Source organism: Orcinus orca, chromosome 3 (assembly GCF_937001465.1).
Source record: "Orcinus orca chromosome 3, mOrcOrc1.1, whole genome shotgun sequence".
Taxonomy (NCBI): Eukaryota; Metazoa; Chordata; class Mammalia; order Artiodactyla; family Delphinidae; genus Orcinus; species Orcinus orca.
The window spans coordinates 143,142,084-143,167,284 of NC_064561.1; the positions used below are offsets into that span (position 1 = coordinate 143,142,084).

At 40.6% G+C, this 25,201-nt stretch overlaps 1 protein-coding gene across 1 annotated transcript; it reads left to right on the forward strand.

The window, feature by feature from the left end:
• Positions 1–13,782: 13,782 nt before the first annotated feature.
• Positions 13,783–22,682, forward strand: ESM1 (endothelial cell specific molecule 1). The gene is made up of 3 exons (XM_004275135.3): positions 13,783–14,224; positions 17,359–17,511; positions 21,145–22,682. The coding sequence occupies exons 1-3, from the start codon at positions 13,924–13,926 to the stop codon at positions 21,243–21,245; spliced, it is 555 nt and encodes a 184-aa protein (XP_004275183.1). The 5' UTR covers positions 13,783–13,923; the 3' UTR covers positions 21,246–22,682.
• Positions 22,683–25,201: the final 2,519 nt, after the last annotated feature.

A 25,201-nucleotide genomic window follows, 5' to 3' on the forward strand; every position in this document is an offset into this window, starting at 1 on the left:
AACTTTTTCTTCTACTCTCTAGCCTCCTTACTCTCAAGAGGGAATAGATTATTTTCTATTCACCACCTCTAGGCCATCCAAGCACTTACCTTATTATTCAAGTGCTATAGGGGGTGCCACCTTCTCCATGAAGTATCTCCTAATCATTGCAGGTGGAGGTGCTTGTTCCCTCTTCCCAAAGCAAGAGGAACCCTTAGAAGTAATAGTTAACATCTTCATACATGTTATTATGGTGTTTATTTTATTCAGTCTATTCATCTCCGAGATTGTCAACTTCTTGAGGACGGTGTTTATGCACTTTGTACCTGCAAGGAATGCTTTCAGCTGTGAGTAATAGAAAACTCAACCCAGAGGGATTTAAACAACAAGGACATTCACTTTCTCATGTGACAAGAAGCTCAGGGGTAGCGGGGCACCAGGGCTGATGAATCCAGTGGCTCAGTGTTACTATCAGGACTCAGGTGTGCATCCTCGGTCCTCATGTTCACTAACCTCATGGTCCCAGGTGTCACATGTGGCTTCTACAAGGTTAAAGGACACAGCTCTTCCTGTAAGTGTATTTTACGATCTCACATCTTTTCTAGAAGCATGATGACACCTCTCCACTCCCACGTGTATTTAGACAGAACAAGATCACATGCTTTCCCCAAACCAAGGGACTTTCCATCGGACTGGCTTAGACACATCTCCCAAGCTGGGATTTGGATCATCTTTGATGAAGAATAGAGACTTGAAAAAATAGGGGTTCCATTAGCAAGGTGGGAATGGGCAGAAGTAAATTTCTACCTTAATATCCTGTTCAGTTCCCCACAGATTGCACTGCACATTCTGTAGATTTGCTGAGTGAGTAAAAGGATGGACAGTGGGGTATGCCAAATAATGTGTTTAGTCAAGATTTTAGACCTCATTACCCATCTTCTACCTTTCCTGACTCTCTAGGAGGAAGATTCAAAATTTGATTTATAAGGAGGAATATTCATAGGTGAACACTTATAGTTGTTAATTCTATATTTGAAATATTAAAGCTTTTGCACCCTCCTCCCACCTCCCGTACTCTTCACACCAGTAGTATCAGGAAAGAGGAATATAATAGAACCATTTTGAGTAAACGTCTCCAAGGGAATTCACAATGATAAAATCAAAACATAAACATAAAATAGATTTTAAATTAAGATTTTCATTGTCTCCATCAACAAAATTGTAACATTGGGAAGCTTCTCTTTCTTTTTCCTCATATTCAAGATAGCAACCATATTTCATTGTAAGTGATATGATGCCAGTAGTTGAATCAGTCTGTCTTTTAATTTAGTATTTCCTCCAGACATTCTTTGAACATGTGTCAACAGGAAAGAACATGTTTCAAAATCCTCTTCTGCTCATTTCTCCCTTAATAAACAAAATGGAGTTTGAAAATGTGTCTTTTGGTTCTCTCTATGCTTTCTAAAATTTGGCAAAAACCAGAATTATCAGAACTGGTCAAGACCACATTCTGAAGCAGGTAAAACTGACCGTGGGGACTCTTTCATCTCCACTCTCAGAATTCCTACTTCTCTTAACAGTCCTCATCTGCAAGCATTTATTGTCAGCAAATACCCACCAACATCTCATAGCTCAAGAATATTTTAAGGTGTTGCTACTTTACAGTGTATTCTCATTTTATTTAGTGTTTCTTAAATAATTTTTTAAAAACCTCTAAATATTCAGAAGAAGCATCTCTAATGATGAACTGTCAGGTATGGATTCAGGGATGGAGACAGTGTCGGTAGAGAATATTCCTTGTTCCGATTAAGTCACATCACATAGGCATCACCTACTCTGGGTACATAACAGGCTGGCTCCAGGAATGACTTTTTTTTTTTTTTTTTTTTTTGCATATTGTTGGGTAATTGAAAAGCCAGAAGTTCCTGAACTGCTGCTGCCAGGGGGATGTTTAAAACAGTCACACTACAAATGCTAAGGCACTGCTGCTGCCAGGGGGATGTTTAAAACAGTCACACTACAAATGCTAAGGCACATGTATTTCTGCCCATGTGGGTAAGTGGGAAGAGAAATATTCGTGTGGGAAGTGGCAAGAGAAATATTTTAAAGTTTGGACTTCAATCAGAGAGTGCTTTACTCACTTAAATATCCCTATGAAGGAGCAAAGAACACAAAGGGTGAGGGCTCCAGGAACAGCGTGGGCTTCTGGTTCACAGATGGCACCAACACACACACACACACACACACACACAAGCCATTTCCAGGTCCTATGTACCAAGGGTATAGGAAGCTGGGCAGTGGGGTAGCCTGGTGTTAGGAAAGAAGGTCCTTCTCTAAGTGGTGCTTCCCTTGTGTTACTCTCAGACACCTGCTGTAAGAACAAAGTCTCATACATTCAGAAGTCTTAGAAAAGTGACAGGATCCAAGCCAGCAGGTTGCAGCCCCAGCTGACAGCATGCAAAGAAACCAACCCAAACCAAAGTCAAGGATGCTTGTTGTGGGATCTAAATCAAAGTGCAAGGTGTTCTATATGATGAGGAGACTTTTAATAATTCATAGTTCAGGGAAGAAGGAAAACTCTCCTAGTAGACCTATCAGCTTTCCATCCCAGACATCAAGAACACTGTTCACTGTTCATTCTTCAGGCTTTTATTCTCACATTGTTGTTCTGTGAAAGTGTCAGAAGAGATACAGAGAGAGACGAGACGGGTGATGAGAAAGATTGTGTGCATCCAAGTGGCCAGTCCTCTTGGGGAAAATGGTCAGGAAAATTGATGTAACATCTCTGGGTCAAAAACCAACATATGGTAAACCTGTATTTTATTTAAAAATCATTTCCTGGGTAAAGTCTCTTCATTCTCAAGTTTTAAAGTAGGAATAATAACCATTGGCAATAGTTGCCATCTTGAGCTATATTTTAAGCTTATTAAATAAAGGTTACTCTTCCGATGGGAAAACAAGGAATAAAAGAAGTAGGCAGCCAGCATTTTGCCAAGTGTGTCAGAGCGAAGCCAAGACTCCATAGCAATTTAGCAGTGAAGGATTAGTCCCTGCTGAAATTCGCTTTACAGACTGCGAACCAAGCCCTGGACGCGAAACAAAATCAACATGGAACGTACACAGAAGGGTCATCAGAATGCGGACAGTGCAAGTAAGAGACAAGGGACAATTCAGACAAGTCTCCAACAGGGATTATTCTGTTTTATCCAGTTCATTAGTGAACACAAAGTTTTTACCTGAACTCTCACCAGTAATACTATTTTAGTATGTATATATGTTCATATATATATATATATTATATGCTTTTAAAGGTAACTGTTTAGTAAACTTGATATAATGAGATACATCCTTTTATAGCCTAAAGTCTATAGGTAAAGAAAGGTAAAGAAATAGCCAGGTAGGGTTACTTACTCATGGGGCAGAACAAAACCCACCTGAGTTGCAAGTCATAATTCTGATGCCCACAAGGTACTTCTTTCAGGATGTTGTTTCAACAAAGCGTCTGCTTGGGCTACAAGTGTTAGAATCACAGGATGTTATTGCTGAAAGATACCTGTTTCAATCAGGTTCTGTCAGGAAATAAAATCTGACCCAAGTGATTCAAATGAAGAGACTTTAATGAAAGGACGACTCACAGAGGTGCGGGCAAGGTAAAGGGCCCCAGGGAAATGCAAGCTCAGGAACCATTGCTGCTGAGTATATTTTGAGAGCTCACTACTTACCATGCGCTGGCTGGGTGTGTCAGTTTAACCCTAGGAAGTAGGTATTCTCATGTGTGTTTGCATCTGGGGAAATCAAGACTTAGAGATTTCAAATGTGCTCAGTTTGCTCTGTTAAAAAGTTGTGGACTCAGGATTCAAATTCAAGTGATCTGACCCCAAATCATACTTTTTTAGGCACTGCTCTATATAGCGAAATAAATCTGCTGCTTCTACCTCCCTTTAATTCCTAACAGTGGAGCTAGGAGTCACGGGGAGTGGTAGGCGTGCAGCAGGAGGGGTTGGTGGGGGCAGAAAGGAAAGTGATCTGATAAACTCTTTCGCACTACTGTGCTCGTGATGTAATGCTGGAGCTGTTTCTAGCGTTTTAACTTCAGAAGAGGGTGAAGTGAAAAGAGCATGCCTGCAACCACGGCTGCCTGAGAACTCGGCAGGGTGGGAGGATGCTGGGGGCTGGGGACGGCTGTCTCAGTCACTGTCACGTGAGGGTTGGAGTTTGTGAGGCTGTCCCTGAAGTTTGCTTATTTCTTTTTAGAGCCTATGCCATTTCTCGAGCCCCTTGGATGTTCAGGACCTGAGGGAAGCATCGTGAAGATCACGACAATGATCATAAAATGGTTCCTGCTCACCGGAACTAGAGGGCCCCCTGCACGTCAAGAATTGTGTTCGGAGTGCCGAGATGCCATGTTGGGTGAGGGGTCCATTCTGGCCTGGAGGAGCTCAGCGGGGGCATCATACAAACCCTGACATTTCTGCCTTGAGGGGTGAAGTGTTTTGATGGATGGAGAAAAGAGGGGGAACAGACTCAGCCCAGGTCACATTTGTCATCAACTGTGGACGCATTTGCCTACAATCTGGTCATTTTTTTTTTTTTTTTTTTTTTTTGTGGTACGCGGGCCTCTCACTGTTGTGGCCTCTCCCGTTGCGGAGCACAGGCTCCGGACGCGCAGGCTCAGCGGCCATGGCTCACGGGCCCAGCCGCTCCGCGGCATGTGGGATCTTCCCGGACTGGGGCACGAACCCGTGTCCCCTGCATCAGCAGGCGGACTCTCAACCACTGCGCCACCAGGGAAGCCCCAATCTGGTCATTTTTGTTTTCAATGACGAGAAATACTTACTCAACTGTAAATACTAGTGCTGTATAATTACAACAGGTTAAGATTAAAAACAGAAGTTTAAAAAAATATTTAGTTAAAAATAAAGTATAAAACCCCAAGTTATTAACTGTTTCTTAACTCTGACTTCTTTGGCAGTTGAATAAACAACTTACCTGGAAACACTTCTTAATTCAGACTTTCTCTAGCTCTAAGCTCTGGTGTATTTAGGTCTTGAGACACTTTCTGGGGTCACATTTATTGCTTCAACCCCTTTCCCCTCTTTTCAGGTACTAAAGGTGTTTGATTACCTGTTTGTTCTAGTTGCCCTGGCAGTGGGACTGTATGTGGAGGGAAGCTGTACTTTGCGTTTTGAGGTTTTGAACGCTCCTAACTGAATGTGAAGCACTCTGATGATGTATCCACCCCTCAAAGGAGAAGCCTGTCTTCCCACAGCAGGTTTCTGTGGCTTTCCAATTGCAGGTGAACAGTTTTGAAAGCTCACCAGGTAGGATTGTTTGACAGAGTGAACCCCTAACTGTTTTTGTTGCTGCTGCTGTTGCGTTTATGAGGTGTGTGTGCGCGCGTGTGTGTCTGTGTGTTTGTGTTTTAACCAACTAGGAAGAGCTTATCAAGGCAAGCGTGCAACATGTGTTTTCCCTTTCTCAACAGTTTTACTAACTGGTTCCTCTCAGGTCCCTTCAACAGTGCCTGCCAGATATTCCCTGGTAGGATCAGATACCCTACATTTTCTTGCTTTCAGTATAAGCTCTTGTCTGGATGTGGGATGCTTAAAAGGTGATCATTCGTGACCTTATTTGAAGTCCCATTATTTAAATTTATAAAATGAAGGCATTAATGCTAAAAAAACCCAGCGTGGGTCAATGCTCCAAAATTATCCATTTGTTAGACTCTTGGTCCTTCCTAGACTAGACCACATGAAGGTTGAAATTTTGATCTTGAGAACACTTTGAATGCTGAAAGCCCAAAGTACATTGGATTCCTTTCATTCTTGGAGACATTGTTTGGTGTTTTATTCAGTGACGACTTCCTAAATATATTTACAAAGGAGACAGGCTCAGCGTGCTGTCTGGAAGTGGTGATGTGTACACAGGCTCATGATCCACTGTTAGAAATGTAAGCTGTGTGTGTGTGTGTGTGTGTGTGTGTGTGTGTGCGCGCGTGCACACGCGTGCACTTTTGAACTGAGAGTGGGATATTAAACTTGGGCTTTACAGCACATATATCGAACCCTGAAATACCTGATCAGGTTAGGATGATGTTTATCAGGCAGCTTGCAAGAGCTGGGGCTTCGATTTCATCATATAAGGTTCTAGTGGAAGATTAAAGACTGATGAAACACTTCATTCTGCTGCTAAGTAAACTATTGATGGTGGATCAATACAAATAAAAGCAGGTCTATTTTTATTTAGACAAATACTGTATTTTATTAAATCTAAAATTTTATCAGTATATTATGTGCCATTATTTTATATACCATTGAGAAAGAAAAAAATTCTTCCAATTAGAAGAATTTGTGAAATTCTTCCAGTACTTTTTTATCACTAGTATTTTTATTTATACTTATTGAAAGTACTCTTGTAGGCTTTTTTGGACATAGATTTCTATCATTTAGAACTTTTGAACATTCATAGGAGGAAAAATATAAATTCAGTAAATTGGTTAGGATATTCCTAAATGACTCCACATTCATATCTGGTCCTTCTGAATCACATGTCAATGTCATATCTTTTTGATAGATTATAGGCCCCTGGGCCACAGAGATGATTAGTAATGCAGCATCTCTTAACAACTAGCTCCACTATTTGTCTTTGAGATTCTTTTCCAAGTGACTGGCACTCATCCTGCACGTTCTGATGTGCATATGTAAGCAATGATAATTACATCGTAATGGCTGTATCCCAACTTCAATCATTTTAATGTGTGAAGATGTATGTCTAAGAATCAGTAAAATATGCTAAAAAATTTGAAGTGCATAATATAGTTAAAAATTCTAGGTCAATCCCTCAAAGATGGGCTTTTCCTTTCAGAAATCTCCAGAGTAAATAACATGTACTAATTCTGCTAATGTGAAGAGATGTGATTGGGAGAAACCAGTAGTTTAGAAGTTTCTCAAATTTTTGAGTTTGTCAGAATCAAGTGGCTTACTGGTTAAAAATGTTGATTCCTAGGCCCACCCCTGACCCATCAAACTGGACTCCCTGGCAGTGGCATTTTGACTAGCTCCCCTGAACATTCTGATGCTGGTGGTCTGGGGAACAGTGCTTTGAAGCACGTTGCACCAAGCCCTGCCTGAGGCACCATTGGTGTACATTAAGCTCTCAGATTGTAAGCTTGGAAACTTCATGAACTCCATGGCAGCCAAAAGAAAGCACTTAAAACAAGATCACAATGTGGCCTTTCATTGAGAACATCCTAGGAATAAAGGAGCCAACATATTTCAACACCAGATTAGAGAGTGTGTCTGAAATTGCTATTTCCTTAAAAAATTCTAAATAAGAGGCTTGGAAGGTATGCTTCATGTTTCTCCCCGTCTAGTGCTTACCTTTATATTTTTTCAAAAACATTAGATCATTTATTCAACCCACATATCATGTAAAGGCTAAGGCTCTTCATCACTAGACAAACTCTGATGAGTCTGGTGAGGGTGGTCCTGATTAATATTTTATTACATTATAAAAGGGGTCAGTTTAAGGTTAGGCAAAGGAAGTGCCACATTATTTGAGAAACAAAGTAGCAGAATCATTTCCTATGATCTTGTGTTAATCAGAACCCCTAGTCTTTCCAAAATTCCTAGTGAAAATGCCAAGTGGCTTAGCAATAACTTCCAACATGACTTTTTAAACCTATGTTCTCTCATGTCAGATAGTTCTAATGTCTAAATGACTTCCAATGCCTAAGCTAATTCTTCAGTCATTTAGAAACTAGTAATTAAAAACAACTCTTTGGGCCTACAAGAGCAGTTTGTGGGCTGTTTAGTCATCTCACTCCAGATGGGGCGAGGCGGCAGGGAGAGGTGGTGGAGTCCTCTTAAGCCAGAATATGGACGTTTAGCCATCATTCTGTGAGTTGAGTGAATGAAAAATTGCACCTTGAAGAAGGTGAGGGGAATGAGGCCTGGTATATAATTTGTCTTATAGAATAAGTAACAGTGTTTCACACCTGGTAACTTAGAGATGACAACATGTTTTCACATTTACCTTATCTTTGATCTTCACAACATCTCTTTAAGAAAGGGCTGACAGTGTTTCTATCCCTTTATTTTGCTGGAAAAAAAAATGACATCATGTTAATCAGGAAAGTGGGTTGGTGTCTTGCACCAAGACCGATGGTGCAGCTGGGCTCAAACTCAGGTCTCCTGGTTCCAAGTTCAGAGCTGCTTTTGGTACTCAACATTGCCTCTCGTCTGGTATCCGGGAAGTGCCCAGTGCTTCTGGATGTGGGTTCATATTTGGAGGCAGAAGAACACTGTATGACATCTTGCAGATAGGTTCATAGACTCAGAACCCTGATTTGAGAAAGAGCTAGCTGTTAGCAAAACTCGCCTGTCTCCTCACATTAGCACCTGCCGGGACTCGGGGTAAAGAGGAGACGCAGGCAGCCGGGAAGTGAGAGCTCCTCACATGTCCCCAAGTCTAGACTTTCTCACTCTAAAAGAGTTCCTGCCAGTCTGAGCCCACGGTGGAAGTTTCTAGATTTGGCCAGGGTTACAAAAACAACCTGATTCTGTGGCTGCTTTCTCAGGGGACTCCATTGGAATCAGAGCTATGGATATGGTGTTAAAGTTCTTTGGGGGCTGCCCAGAGATTCAGGGACAAGGTTTGTCAGAGATGCTGTGGGTGTCCTGTGCTTATCTTCTCAGACTTTGCCACACTCACGGTTCTTGCAGGGCTGTTTGCTGCGAGCAACTGTGGTTGTCTCCCACCTGCCTACAGCCTTGACCTTCTCGTTAAGACAAATCAGAGAACCCCATGCAGGCAAGAAGCCCAATTTAAAAAGTCCACTTCTCTTTACTCTTCTAAGCAGGTGTAGTTTTTGAAAATTTCCTATAACATCAAATCCCTCTCTGCTATTAAAATTGTCTTCACTAAGAACTGAAACTTAGAGAACTGGAGAGATATTTCTTTTGGGAAAATGTTTACTCCAAGACCTAAGATCATTTTTAAGGAATGAAGCAAACCTTTAGAAATTTAGACTCTTCATAATGATAGTCATGATGCCCCTTTTGGTCTTCTTAAATCATTACTGAGGTAGAGAGGAGAGATGAGGGGTTTAAGGTGACTTTCTTAAGGTCACATAGTTTGGTAGTGGCAGGGCTGTTTCTAGAACTCCTGCAAGCTATTTCCAGGGCCTGTGACAGCTGACCTGTGACTGCTGTACAAGTTGGTTTGGCAGAGATATATTTCATCAGGGTCTATCGGCCATGAGGAGCTCCATGAACTCCTTCTCAGGGTGGATGTGGTGCTGCCACACCCAAGGCTGGAAGGTCAAGAGGACAAAGCTGGTTAGCTGTGCAGGAGCTGACATGATGGGACCAATGTCTCTGTTCAGACCCCACTCCACCCTCAGCTGCTTCTGTTGTCTCTGAAACTTCTACCTCATTCCAACCTGTCCAAGAACCTGGGTCTTGCTTTGCTTGCCCTGGGGAACACAGTGGTGCCCGCTGTAACTCACTATTCTCTGAAAATGGTTCTGGGAAACAGTTGATTATGTTTACATATTTATTAAGTATAAGCTCTTATTATATGCTAGACCTTGCCCGGGACCCATGCAAAATTGCCATCAGCTGGTGTCAAACAGGAAGACTTTCAGATGGTGCCAAAAGCAAAAACTAAAACTAAACTAAAAACTATGTCTCATACACCTAAATCTCTCTGCTTGCCCCTTGGAAATTTTCACCTTCAAGTCTGCCTTCGTAATTCAATTGAAATCAAACCTATCTGGTAAAGAAATTTCTGAGGAAGGCACAATACGCATGGTACCATTTGAATTGACCGTGAGGGTTTGGAACCTTCTCAGAGCCTTTCCCATTTTACCTATCTAGAAAAGATGCTTGATATTTGGTTACAAGCAATTATAATGTGCAAAATGAAATACAAAATACCAGTGCACATTACCTAGGCTTATTTTCTTGCTTGGCACAATATCAGGTTTAAGAAAAAAAATTACAATGATATTTTAAATGTGCAAGGTATACTGGGTTGAATTGTTATGTGGTTTTATCGTGTCTCTGGCCCCCGCTGCAGAAGGCCACGTGTTGTCCTTTGGATCCTGGGATGGTCTGTTTGACCCACCATAGCTTGAACTTGCATTTGCAGCGCTGTGAAAGCTTATGTGATTCCCCTTGGCCTCACTGACAACCGATGTACAGAACAGGTTAGAGATTTGTCAGTCCCAGCTCAAAGCAAGCCCGCCAAGGGGGACCTCAAGTCCTCATCATCACCAGCTCTGCCTTCACATCATTTTTTTTCTGTGCAGATTAAAGTTGGCTGCTTGTTTACTCATGCTCTGATTTCCTAACTCCTTGTGGTCATAGCTAGCTTTCTTCATAACATAGGTTGATCTAAGCTCAAAGTTGGGAAAGATATAAATACAACTAGACAAAAATCCATTAGGGACTGTGTGGGGACCAAGTTTTTGTTGGGTCTTGGAAGGAATTGAGTCCCCAAAATGAGCTGTTAGGTACTATGTATTGAGATAGTTCCACCATTTATGAGCTCTGCTGAGCGTATTTTCTTCACCCCTCTGTGTATTGTGTTTTGGTTTACTATTACTGTGGATTTGGTATCCTCAACTTATATCTTCTCTCTATGTCATTGTCATTTACCAGAGGTATTATCAATTTTGAGAAATGCGGAAGATGGTGCCCACAAGCTCCTCTTCTTCTTCCCCTTAACACTTGGGATTTTGACATTCAAAGGCCTTTATTAGGGGCTTCCCTGGTGGCGCAGTGGTTGAGAGTCCGCCTGCCGATGTAGGGGACACAGGTTCATGCCCCGGTCTGGGAAGATCCCACATGCCGCGGAGCGGCTGGGCCCGTGAGCCATGACCGCTGAGCCTGTGTGTCCGGAGGCTGTGCTCCGCAACGGGAGAGGCCACAACAGTGAGAGGCCCGCGTACCGCAAAAAAAAAAAAAAAAAAAAAAGGCCTTTATTGTTTCTTCCTTAAATTCCTATAAAAGTCAGAAGGTTCTTACTTATTTATTATTTTTCTTTATTCATTGCCAATTCTAAGGTGACTATATTTTTAAAATGAAGAATAGCCATCATTTATTGAATGCATGTTGCTTGATTGACACTTCCCATCCCATATCTTATTAATCTTAACAATAACCCTATTAAGAAGGTATTACTGGCCCCATTGTACACCACGAGGAAATGCAGGCTTAGAGACATTAAACTAAGTTCCCTTAGGGAGTAAGTGGCAGAGCAGAGATCAGATCCAGCTCTGACAGAATCCAAAATTTATAGCAAGCCCAAACTAGTGTGCAGACTGGATCCAGTCTAAAACAAATGAAGGCACAGATAATGTTTTCTAATTTGAATGAAATGCTGGCCAACATTTAAAAATTAGGAGATTACTTTCAAAAGTCTGGATTCTAGCTTCTCTTTGAAGAAATTAGAAGATTGGGCACAGTGCGCTCATATTCCTGTATGGTAGCAGTCAGCCAGCCCTACGGAGTGGCTACTTCCCTTAGAGAAGGCGTGTACTCTCAGGTGGACAAAATCCTCTCCTTCCTATTGCATGACACCTTGTGTAGCTCACCACCTCACCCAACTGGGTCACCTGCATGCCTTTGATTTTGCAGTCCTTATTCTAGTCTCTGGAGGTGGTCTGTCTTTGGGTTGGAGTCCTGGCTTTATCATTTGCTAACTCTGTGACCTTGGACAAGTTGCTTAACTCCTTTAGTCCTCAGTTTTCTCATCTCTAAGATGGGGATAAGAACAGTACCTAGCTCTTAAGGTTGTTTTGAAAGTATGGTAATCCACATAAAGTGCTTAGCATTGTGTCTAGTACCTCATAAGCTTTCTATAATAGTTAGGTGTTATTATTGACCACTATTCCAATTAACCACTCTCCTCAGAAAGTGGGGTTCAGCAAAGTTTGAACAAGAAACCTTTCCCAGGGTCGGCCTAAATTGTGAACTAGGCCATCAGAGCATTGGCCATGGAAGCATGATTATGTTGTAATAGGCAATAGAGAGTGTGGCTTTGACACAAAACTGACATGGTTCAAGTTTATCCTCTGACATTTTGGGGATCTTGGACAAATTATTTAACCTCTTTCTGACACATTTTCCTCATTCGTAAAATGGGTATGAGAATAATGCCTACTTCATAAGGTTGGGTGAGGGTCAAGTGAGTTAATACATGTAAAATGCTTCGGAACAGTGCTTGGTACATACCATGCACTCAGTGGATGTTACCTACTATTGAAAACAATCAGAGTGTGCTGTTTGCTTCTGGGGAGATGAAGATAGAATATTTTAAATTGGATTGTCATGAAAAATTTGGGAAATTTGGAGGCTAAGTTGCTGGCCTTCACTTCCCATCTCCTCAGTTCCCTGCATTTCGGTTTCCATTCCCTCCATCCTCCTAAAATTGCATATCTGAAGGCTAATCATCAAGTCACATCCAATGAACTCGACCTCATCTTCTAGAAGGGATAAGAACTTTAGAGATCAGCTAGCCTAATACTGTCAGTTCTCCAAAGGGAAACAGAGGCTGAGAGAAGCCCTGTGGCTTGCCCATCACTATCTTGTGACTGACCAAGAGCTATCGACTTCGTTGGTTGTATATTTACTGGATGACAGTGGGAATATGTCTATTTTCATAGGTGGTGGGGCTTGGACTCCAACATGTAGCTAGTGTAAGAACTCTCTTCTCTCTTTCAAACTTGCTCTTTCTGCCCCACAAACCTTGCTTAATGAGGCCGAGATCCAGTTAATATATTAAGAGGACTGCTCTGTCTTCCCCAGTGGGACTTAGGCCCTGTGACCCTCCATAGCTTGAAGACCTTGTTTCCTGATGGGCAATGTTTTCCCTTCCCTGTGACTTGCCTCTCTGGGCCACGGTCTGATTTGCCTGCTGGCTCATTTGTTTCCTTGGGCTGCCTGCCTTGTTTGGCGGTTTTTAGTGAGCCTTCCGATCGATGCCAGGAGGTGAGGGGAAGGGCTCTGAATGGGCTCAATCATTGGACAAGCAGACTTGGTGATGGATGAGTCTTCTCCCCAGTGAGTTTTGGGTCAGGACAAGTCCAACTGATAAGTTTTTCCAGAACTGAGTAAGCCAGAAACAGTGTCAGCAGCATCGTACCACTTTTGTGGGTTTTGTATTGATTTTAAAGGAAATTCTCAGCGGCCGTTCCACATCTTACTAGAAATATAGCTACATCCATGATAAACTTAGATATATGCCATGTGAATTGTTTTAGAAATAACATTGGATGAGGGGTGAGAGGAAGGAAGAGAGGGTCTTTAAAAAAATCCCTTTCAAAATATTTTCTTTCTTCTAAGTATTGAAAAGGCCCACCATAACCCTTTCTTCTTCCAAATGATCTCATAGCTATTTATTGAAAGGAAATACCAAATGTTTATTTATTTTTTTAAAAGGAGCTTCTTCGGTCCTGATGATTCATGTCGATATAATTTTCCTCATGACTGCAGAGGCTCGTAGACAAAGCTATGCCTCAACTGATGTGCTGGTGTCCGAACAATTCCTGTCCTGGAGGAGGGTGTGCAGCCTTCTTTATTCCCCCTTCACAGACGTCCTTGAGCCCTTGAGACGGATGTGAGCGAGTGTTTTAGTCCTCATGCAAAACAACCATCTAAACATAACAGATGACATCAGCTCGGGCTTTTCAATTCCTGGATGGCAGCAGCATGTTAATCCAGCCTTCATCCTGGATTTCATAAACTAAAACAAGAGAGCCTGGCAGGAGGACAGCGCTGCTGCTGGGTTGAGGAAATTGATGACGGGGAAGCATGCGGGCAACCCAGTGTATAAAACTCATAAACGTGTAGGCAGAGGCTCAGCTACCACTTTGGACGGCTTCTTCCCGCCAGCAAAGACCCCGCCGCGGGAAGCGGAGCCCGAGCCGCCGCGGGAAACATGAAGAGCCTCCTGCTGCTGGCCACGCTCCTGGTCCCCGCGCACCTGGCGGCGGCCTGGAGCACCAAGTACGCGGTCGATTGCCCGGAGCGCTGTGACACTAACGAGTGCAAAAGCAGCCTGCGCTGTAAGAGGACGGTGCTGGACGACTGTGGCTGCTGCCGGGTGTGCGCCGCTGGTCCGGGAGAAACTTGCTACCGCACGGTCTCAGGCATGGATGGCGTGAAGTGTGGCCCCGGGCTGAGGTGTCAGTTTTACAGTGAGGAGGATGATTTTGGTGACGAGTTTGGTATCTGCAAAGGTAAAGAGTGACCCCTTTCTTCTCCCCGCCCAGGGCACACTGAGGGCTTTTAGCCAGCGCGAGAGATGAGGAGCCTTTTCTCAAAATGCAAAGAGGGAAAATGCAGGTGGGTTAGGGACCAGGTCCCACACTGATGCTGTCATAGAGAGAGAGAGAAAGATAACTCTGCAGATTGCAACTGAACCCAGTGTGCAAGAAAGCCCAGAAAGGAATACAGCATTTCACTCATTATGCCTGGGAGATTTTTTTTTCAAGTTCCCATTGAAGACTGTGTTGCCTCCTTTTCTGGAAAACTTCAGGAACTTGACAGGTAATCTGTTATGGATGGTTTAGATGTTCTCTCTTCTGCAGTCAGTGATTACAGAGGTCTGCACTGGATAACCTCTTGGAGTGGTGGCTAGCCCTGCGGTTTAGTGATTCTTTGATCTTAAAAGGGTCCACGGGATGGAGGGCACCTCTCAAGATCAAATATTTCTGATGAACACTAATGCACTTTGTGAAATAGGGCAGCTTAAGTCATCTAGCAAAATGACTCACATTCTTGGAGGAAGATACCCTGAAGTATAAAACAAACCTCATTCCACTCTATAAAAGGTTTTGGTCATCTAGAAAAATGAGTGTAAGACCAGGAAAAATAACACCTAAAGAAAAACTAAAATTGGAACTCTGTAAAGAAAGAGGTTAGCACTCTTACAGACTTAAAGAAAAACTTTATTAGGTTGAAATTATAGCTAAACAATGTAGTTAAACATTTGTAGAATTTATTTCAAACTTAGTGACTGTAGTTTACAATGTTTAACATGTTTAGAAACGAAAGAACGGTGATTTTAAAATACTCTGTGTATGGATACCTCATGATCTCATGTTAAGAACTATTATTAAGATTCAACACATATGTTATAGCCCCATTCATCAGTTTTACAGTACAAAGAAGCTTTTATTTTTATTTTTTATACATCTTTATTGGAGTATAATTACTTTACAATGCTGTGTTAGTTACTGCTGTACAGCAAAGTGAATCAGCTATAAAGAAGCTTTTAAAATTAAAGGGACTGAGAAGTTTCTAAATCATTCTTATTTTATGTGTTTAATACAACTGTAAGCTTTTATGAATGGTAATCATCCAGTATTGAGCTAATCCCATTAATTCTTTTAGAAAAATATTTTATAAATCAATTACCTTTTAGGCCACAAAACATACTAAAGGTTAGGAAATAAATGCTTGAACTTTTAGGAGAATTTTATTTTTTGCTTAGCTTATTTTTGTTTATAACCAATAAAAAGTAGAATAGTGAGGAAACATTTTCTCTGGTGGACATTCACATACATTTCTTTCAGCTGAGTAGGATCTCTATTTTCTGTAAATTATAGGGCTTATCAGCCAAGAAAAAAGTACTTCACACAGGGAAATTAGGGAGGAAGTGGTTAACACAATCATACTTGTGATATAACAAGTATACGCCGTGGATTGCTTTTTCTCTTGGCATAAAAATTGACTCTGTATGTGTGATTGTAAATGTCCAATTACATATGGGTAAAGAAACAAGCTGTAAGGCATCTGGAGTCTTTAGCACTCCAATATTCACTGAATGATTGAGGTAGCTGTTAATAAGATATATTTTTAAAAGCTGTTTAGGATAGCTCTTGGACATCCTTCAGATTGCAAGTGAGTCTGGTTTCGAACATTTACTCTCTGCTGGAAATAGTGAGGCTGTGTGAACCTCAGCAGTTAGATACATTATATTTTGCTATAGGCAAACTCTCTACTTTAGCTTTTTTTTTAAAAGAACACCCCTATGAAAACTGTATACTTTAGCTGCATATCTGGATGTTTTTTAAATATTCAGATGTTTGGCGTCGCGTTGCCCAGATAACAATATTTATTGAACACCTACTATCTGCCCAGCATTATTCAGTACATTGAGGGATACAATAGAAGCATAACTGAGAATATGGCTAAAGTTTTAGTTTTCAATATCACTGGAGACACAGTCAGATCCCAATGCTGTGTGCTTTTCTGCCAGATACTTTTTTCAGGATCCCTTTTAAGAACTATTCTTCCCAACAGAGAGGCCAATGTTTAAAACCAGGTGCTTCTCTAATCTGTAGGATGCAGAGTACAGCAGTCCTAAATCTCTTTAAAAAATATAGTTCATTAATATCTCTCTTGATCATTCTGTGGAATATTAGATTGCTAAAGACTTAGATGCCTCACAACTTGTTTCTTCACCCATGTGGGATTGTACATTTACAAGGATATTCTTATGCCATGAGAATAAATATTCTGCTTGGCTGTTCAAGCCTGGCTAGTCTATTGAGATGCTATTTACATCATAAAACCCATGCATTTTTACTAAATGAGTTTGTTCTCTTTTGCTCAATATAGTATGTTTTAGTCTACGTATGAAAACATTGAAGCTCTAAAAGCTTCCAGATTTGGTTAGGTATACGAATACATTCTCAGCTTCCTTTTCATTTAGCATATTGGATCTTAGCTCTGCAGAGGGTTTTAGTAGTGAATCCTCTTAACATCTGGAGGAGTTAGGTACATTTGTACCACCATTTTGATAGATAAGGAAGTTGATAAGAGTTGGAGCAGATTGAGGTTTCGCCACTTCGTGAAGAGCTAGGATGATCGCCCTCTTAGCCCCTGGTTAGTTTAAGCCCTTTCCTGTACCTTTACAGCAGTAAATTGTCTGTGATTACAGGGGATTCAAATACAGCATCATATCTCTTAAGCTCTGTGAGGAGCTGATGCACATGTCTATTCAATTGCCCACCTTCACTGAGCTGTCACAGAAGTAGCCCATGAGACCTTGTCTTTTGGTATCTAAGCAGAAAGTAGACAGAATTAAGACTGGTTCAAGGATATTGGTTACGTGTATCTGACTTCAGTTAAACTTCACAGCAAGACACTACAAGTGAGGCATCCACTATCTGGTCTTAGTGTGTGATTTCACATTTGTGACAAGGTTTCAGTTTTCAAAGCCTGGGATTTTTGGAGAATTGGGTTTTATCTGATAGTCATTATTCATGAGATTTGTCCAATTCCTGAGGCTGTGCACACGGGCTGTGAGGATGGACGCTTATGTACAACAAGCAGCTCCCTCTCTCAACCATCCCTTTATCCTTAGACTGTCCGTATGGCACCTTTGGGATGGAATGCAAGCAGACCTGCAGCTGTCAGTCGGGCATATGTGACAGGGTGACCGGCAAATGTCTGAAGTTTCCCTTCTTCCAATATTCAGTAGCCAAGGCTGCCAACCAGAGATTTGTTTCTCACACAGGTAAGAATTGATTCCTGTATAAACATTGAAACATAGCCTCATTTTCAGTTTGAATAAGAAAAAATATGGATGAGTAGAATAAGACGTTGGTTTAAATGATTTAGTTTCTTTTATTTAATTTAAGGGAAAGGTGGGAGGTTGTTGAAATTTGTTGCTATTTTTCAAAGAAACCTCATTAATAATTTTGAAGATTATATAATTTTTGTAAAGTTTATCCAGTTTATATGGAGGATAAATATGATTGATTACAGAAAAAACCTGTAATAAAAAATAACCGAGATATACAAAGTTATTTAAATTCTTCAGTGATCTGTTTTACATACATACTAGACAAAGCTGCTTCTCTCCCAACTTCACATAGAAAGAGTACTCTGAGGAATTTATTGGATAAGACTTAAGAGCCAACATAGAAAATATAAAACATTTCTTTTTTTAAACCAAATGGAAGTGTTTAAATGGAATAATTCCAAGCATGTCTTTTTGTGGCTTTTGGAGAGAATAAGAGATAGTATCTGTGATTAAAATTTGGGAATCATCTCTAAACCTTTGAATGAAAGTGTGTAATGTTCACATACTGCTTGTTAGTGCTTCTGTATTTCTTACACAGGTTGTTAGAATGTGAGAAATATAGCCTATAAGACTATGCTATTAACCTATTTGGTTATCTTGTTGAATAAATTGTTAGTACAGTAAAGCTTTATTAAATTGGAAGTAGCTACATGTTTAAAATAACATGTAGCCAGAGCAACTGCTAGTATCAACAAACTGTATACTTTTCCCCCTCAGATACAAATAGTTGACAGTCCAAATCTATTTCAGTTTTTGTTTCTGGTTCTTTGCACTTCAAATTAAATAAGATTTGAAATACTGACAAATGTGCTTATTTCCCAGCTTTACCTCCTTCTTACATGTGGGTTCAGTTAAGTACATCAAGATAAAGGGGAAATACTGTGTTTTTCAGTGAATTATTATTTTTAAGTGTGGCTATGCCCTTAAACATTAATTTAAATTGAAAACCTGTTTTTAACCTATTAGGTGAATATCTACGTGAATACTTGATCCAGATATTGAGATCAGTATTAACATTATAAATACTTATGATTTGTCCCTATAGTTCTTGAAAAGCAAAATGGAAGAAAATTGAATTTTAAGTTCGGAAAAATTTTTTTGTTGAGGTGAAATTCACCTAACATAAAATTAACCTTTTTAAAGTGAACAATTCAGTGGTATTTGGTACATTCACAGTGTTGGGAAGCCACCACCTCTATCTAGTTCCAGAACACTTTTCTCAGCTCCAAATAAAACCAGTCCCCATCAAGCAGTTACTCCCACTCTTCAACCCCTAGCAACCACCAATCTACTTTCTGAAATGAGGAATTTTTTTGTTTGTTTTGTTTTTTTTTTTTGCGGTACGCGGGCCTCTCACTGTTGTGGTCTTTCCCGTTGCGGAGCACAGGCTCCGGACGCGCAGGCTCAGCGGCCATGGCTCACGGGCCCAGCTGCTCCGCGGCCTGGGGGATTTTCCCGGACCGGGGCACGAACCCGTGTCCCCTGCGTCGGCAAGCAGACTCTCAACCACTGCGCCACCAGGGAAGCCCTGACACGAGGAATGTTTTGAATGGTTTGATTGTCTTTAGTGCAGGGAAACCTATTACCTCAGCACAGCTAGCTGCCTCAAACACTTGTAGCTCCTTTTGTCTTATTTTGCTTTCTTAAAACCGTAGGCTACAAAGAACATTGAAGGAGCACCTTTAGAATCCCTCTTCACTCGTTTAAGATTGCACCTGAATCTTTCCCACCAAGAGAGAGTTAAATCCCTGGTGAATCTTTGTTGCTGTTTGGGATGAAGGTCTGGGGGGCTCTCGAGCGCCTCTGGAATATTCCTCAGTGATGGAACTCTGTTGTCTCACCTCCATCCTTCCTGCTGCACACACAGGAGCACATCCTCTGCTCCTCTGGACCCTTGTGCAGTCTCTTTCCCTCGGGCCTGTCACCCTCTCTCGTTTGCTTGCAGATTCTGCAAAAATCTTGACCACTGTATAGATGCCTTGGAAACAGATACACTTGACCCTTGAACAACATGGATTTGAACTGTGTGGATCCACGTATATGCACATTTTTTCCCCAATAAACATAACACCTGTATTGTCATGTTACAGATCTTTAGATTAACTAAGTGTGGGGAACAGTTTGTTTTCGATTAGAGATCACAATCCGTGGAGTCAAAGAACTAGGGTTTGAGTCCTGATTCTATCCAAACCGTTTCAGCTTCCCGCCCTTGGGTGAGTCATTTACCAATTCCTTTGTTTGGGGGCAGGTATAACAATAGGTGGGTTTTCTACTGCATGGGGGTTGGCATCCCTAACACCAGCGTTGTTCAAGGTCAACTGTATTTTGCTGGATGAAAGTTACATTAAGGGTTACACAAAAAATATTTCTGTGCCCAGATTAGGTATCAAGATTCTTATTAGAAATTTATGGAAAAAGCATTTTCTGACCTAAGGTGTTGCCTTTCCTGAGCTAAAGGAGCAACTAAGGATGACTATTAGTGTGACCTCGGTTATCCTTAGTCAGGTTGAGGATGGAGCACAGGATATCCTAAAGACCTCATGGGAAGGCTGCCCGGGAGCCCTTCCGTTCAGTTTTGCATTGTCCACTTCCTGGGCTTCAGGTGCTACTGCTTACAGGAGGGGGCTTGGGGCCTCTGTCCTGTCTTGGGCTTCATATCACCTCTGCAAAGCCTTTGTAAATGGCACCAAGGTTCCTCAGCACAGGGACCTTGGAGGTGCCTTTCATACCTTGATTGCATGAGGTTGTCTTCTCCAACTTTCTACCTGTTGGTCACAACATTCTTGGCAAATGGACTTCCTGGTTTCCCTTCTTCATTTGTTGTTGTTGTTGCTGTTTAGTAGTGAGCTCTCCACCTTTCTAAGATTGGGAATTCACAAGCAGCTTTTTTTTTAGGGGGGGCGGGTGCGGGGTAGTGGTAAGATTTATTGAGTTTCATGAATTTACATACATTCATTTAACTACCGGGCCATGCTAATCGTCATATAGCAGAATGTGCACCGCTAAAGCAAACACACCTCATTTTTCTTAGAAGCTGAGATCTTCATTTAAAAAATTCTAAATATTACAAATTTTTATGTAGAGCAAGAACTATCTTTATAAAAGTTCTGCCCTTTGGTCTGCCTTCTGCATTCTGGAGTCACATTGATAAGCTAATTCCTTTTCCATATCAGATAGTATAAGAATCTTACTTAGAGATCTATACTTACAGCATTTGCTCATTCCGAAAGTATTTATTAAGTGCCTACTCTGTTCCAGGCACTGTTGCAACAGTGAACAAAACAAAGTCCCTGCCTTCATGGAGCTGATACTCTAGTGGTAGAGTGAGATAATACAGGGAACAAAAGACAAATGCACATATAGAATAATGTCAGGTGATAATAGGAGAATGAAGAGAAATAATTCAAGGAGGTGCTAATTGATAGCAGGTGAACACAGCATAGACTCTTGGAATCTATTAAAGATTTCATTGTAAATCCATTGTAATACAAAAATAAGACAAAACCGTACTTGATCTTGAAGTTATAAACATTTGGACATGATTTGTATTCCTTCTACTTTCAGAGCATGACATGGCGTCTGGAGATGGCAATGCTGTGAGAGAAGAACTCGTGAAGGAGAATGCTGCCCGGTCTCCTGTAATGAAGTGGTTAAATCCACGCTGATCCTGGGTGGGATTTCCAAGAGAAGACTCTATTTTAATGATCATTCAACACACAGCCAACACTTTAGGAATTGTCTGTATTATAGCATATGGACACTTAACTTTTGGAGAATAAGTGTGATTCAGGGTGGGTCTAGAAAAAAAAAAAGTAGGCTATTAACAATCCATAAAATGCATATGACTGGAGACTCTTAGATATTTGTTAAATATTTGAATGCGTATAGATTTGTTTAATATGTGTTTATAGTAATAGTGAAGAACTAAAAATGCAACTTAGATCATCTTAACCTGGAGGGAGATCAGCCAAAGGGAAAGCTAGCCAAACCTGAAGACCACAGCGAGTCCACGGTTCTTGACTTGATGTACATTAATGTTGGGATATGGGCTGGAGGAAGAGTTAGGAGCAAGAGAAGGTGGCACTGGGGGTGGGAGAGTATGACATTTAGATATTCCTTGTGGTAGCCTCAGTAGAATTTAATTGTGCTTTTTTTTCACTTTGGGAAAAGTGAAAACAAAACAGTCCCTGAAGGAAGTGGGATGTTGGAAACTTGCAGGAGTTTGAGTAGTAGCCTTGAATTGAAGCAGGTTTCAAAGGGCTGCTAATGTAGTTCCCAGGATACCGCATCTGAAGGATGGTTCTGGGGCACAGGGCAAACACACACTTCCATAAATGGTTTTAAAGAATGCCACCTCAGATTGAGAGAGCAAGGAAGTATTTTGCCCACTTGGGGGAAGCGTGAAGATAAATATTTATATATTTTTGTAAACAGTTGTTAGTACAAGTCATCCTCCATACCCATATTTATCACCCTCTTGAGAAAATAAACATAATATTGTTGTTTAAAATGGTTAGAATAAAGGTATAACTCTATAAGGTTTTCAAACACCCAAGGCATGGTAAATTTATTATTAATAATTATAGTAATATTAACAGTAATAAGTATACGAGAAACCTAGAAAAATTTAGTCACTATGGATTTATAAAAGGTCAAAAACATGAGCAACAGAGGGAATTTATTTAAAAGTAAGTGCAGTGACATAGATGAGTTTTAAATTCAAAGTAGAAAAAGCTTTTTAGAAGGTTTGGAAGAGAGTCAATTTCAGCAGGAAATGTCAACTTTAAAATATAGTTCATATTAATGTATTTTTTTCTTTAAACTTGGTTGATAAGTGGAATTATGAGTACACTTGGAAGGATCTTAGCACAAACAGGACTGTTGTACTAGATTTTGTTAGGAAATATTTGCAGAAATATTTTATTTGGAGTGAAGAATTATTTAAGAATCATTTCATTATTTACCTGTATTTTATTCTCAAAGTTTGCCAACAGAGTTGTGAATGTGTGTGTGGCAGGGTCTTTGAATGTAAGCTGAATAAGCTGTTAGGATTTGTTTTAAAAGGACAAATTTATTACTGATCAATAAAACAAACAAGACAGCCTCTCCGAGTCCATTCATGACTTCGTTAATCATTAAAATATTTAAATGATTCATTCAATGAATAACTCTTTAATACATATCAAAGGACAGGCTCCTCATGTAAATTTTCTGAACAGATAAGCATCTTCTGTCAAAATGTGAGACCAGAATATGTATTTCTTTTGTTGCTATTTATTTATTTTTTACATCTTTATTGGGGTATAATTGCTTTACAATGGTGTGTTAGTTTCTGCTTTACAACAAAGTGAATCAGTTATACATATACATATGTTCCCATATCTCTTCCCTCTTGCGTCTCCCTCCCTCCCACCCTCCCTATCCCACCCCTCCAGGCGGTCACAAAGCACCGAGCTGATCTCTTTGTGCTATGCGGCTGCTTCCCACTAGCTATCTACCTTACGTTTGGTAGTGTATATATGTCCATGCCTCTCTCTCGCTTTGTCACAGCTTTCCCTTCTCCCTCCCTATATCCTCAAGTCCACGAAATTGAGCTATTTGTAATGAGGTGGACAGAATATGTATTTCTGCCTCACGTTTTTGGTCAACCGATGCCTTAGAGCTTCCTGAAAAGTTGGTCCTTATACATTAACCTATTCCACAGAGGCAAAACAAAAACCAAAAACCAAAAAAGCTTCTATTGGTGTTTGAAAGTGGTTACAAACCTTTCAGTTAGGCAAAGACAAGCCTTTCAGTGTCCATAAAAGAGTAGTTAAAAAAAATAAAAATAAAAAAGAGAGAGTAGTAACATACAGCTTTGAAGCTTGAGAGTATCATATACAAGAATAGTATTAAACCCAACATTGTAAATCAACTATACTTCAGTAAAATTTATAAAAAAGAATAGTATATGTTCACTCAGCCTTATATGCAAATTATGGAAACATTTTAAGTGAATCAATACGATACGGAAAAATAATGTTTGTATTAGGAAAAACATCCAGTTCGCATGAATTAATTCTTTTTTTAAGAGGGGAGAAACTGGATGTGAATGAGGTAATGTTACATTAATACAAGTTATAAATATTATTATTAAATGAAACAGAAAGCACTGAAAATCTTTACTTTCACTAGTGTGCAATGAAGTTTCAGAATATACTCTCAGGGCATGGGGTTACTTAAAGATCTGCCATCTTGACCTGAAGCCCAGGACACAGTTCAGTTGCCCCTTTGGGGTAATGTAGATGGTGGAACATGAGCTAGACTAGGGCAGGGCTTGCCTCTGCTCCTGACCATGCAGCAACCACCTGTGTGACCATGGGCAATAAAGTCAAACAAAGGTGAGCTCATCCACTCTCAGCTGCAGGCATGTTTTCTAGTTTCCCAGCTTCATGCTACTGGGGGCCTTTTGTTTTCTTCATTCCAAACACTAGTACCTGTCTATCCTGAATTGCTCTGTCATCTTCTCACTTATTCTTCATAGCAGTGGTCTCCAAAACCTTTGGATTCTGCATGCTTTTTGATTGCAATTTTTTGAGCATGCAATTTTAAACTATATACATAGTATGGTATTTGTACATTATGCTCATTATAAAACATACACTAAAACTAAAAATTTTTAAAAGGATAAGAAGTAAATAGAAGTTCTGAGATTTTCTTCCTACATCCCAAGGGGCCATCCTCGGAAACACCCGAGAAGCAAAAGAAAATGCCATAGGTCAGTGGTCTGGAATGAGGCCCAACCTCATTTGATATTAAAGAGAAACCAAGCTGACACATATTCCATACAATAAATATTTCTGGAATGAATGGATGGATGGATGAATGGATGAGTGAAAGGATGGATGGGTAGCTAGGAGGATGGAAGGATAGACGGGAAGAGAGATGGATGAGTAGATAGATGAGTGGATGATTGGAGGGATGAATGAATGAAACTGGTGATAGGCCTTCTGTCTCCAGCAGAGCTGCAGCTACTGAGGGAGTAGGTAGCCTCTCATTTCCCTTCATCCGCCAGCTCCTCTCTTTCCTTAATGGCTAACTTATTGTGCCTATTGGAATTGAAAAAACCAGGGGCAGATGTTAGAGTCAACGAGTATGACAAATAGGGATGCCCAGAGCAACAGAGACAGGGAGTGCATCTCCCGCAGGCATTGCAGACATCACCGTGGTAGCAAAAATAAAGTAATTTCCTTGGTACACAGACTGGGTGGTCATTTTCGGTGAGAGGCAATCTGGGAAGACTGTTGTTTCCATCCTACACTTTATTCCTTCCCTTTACCTTGAGCTCCCTAGGAGAAAAGAATCCATAGATTTAATTCAACATCTCACATATTTAGAGGGTGAATTGATTATTTCTGATTACCCATCAGTTAACGTTAGTCATTAAACTAAGGCTCATCTTTAAAAGGGTATGTATTATAGAGCAGCGGTTCTCAAATTTTAATGTTCATCAGAACCCTTGATAAAACACAAATTACTGATTCAGTATGTCTGAGGTGAGGCTCAAGGATTTTCCATTTTAACAAGTTTCCAGGTGATGCAGGTGCTGCTGGTCCAGGGACCGCACTTTGAGAATCACTGA

Bases quoted from the DNA above. Each gene is read 5' to 3' on its own strand.
- ESM1 (XM_004275135.3), top strand. From the start codon at position 13,924: ATGAAGAGCCTCCTGCTGCTGGCCACGCTCCTGGTCCCCGCGCACCTG. The intron at 14,225-17,358 runs GTAAAGAGTGAC...CTTTATCCTTAG, and splicing joins CGAGTTTGGTATCTGCAAAG to ACTGTCCGTATGGCACCTTT. The intron at 17,512-21,144 runs GTAAGAATTGAT...TTCTACTTTCAG, and splicing joins GAGATTTGTTTCTCACACAG to AGCATGACATGGCGTCTGGA.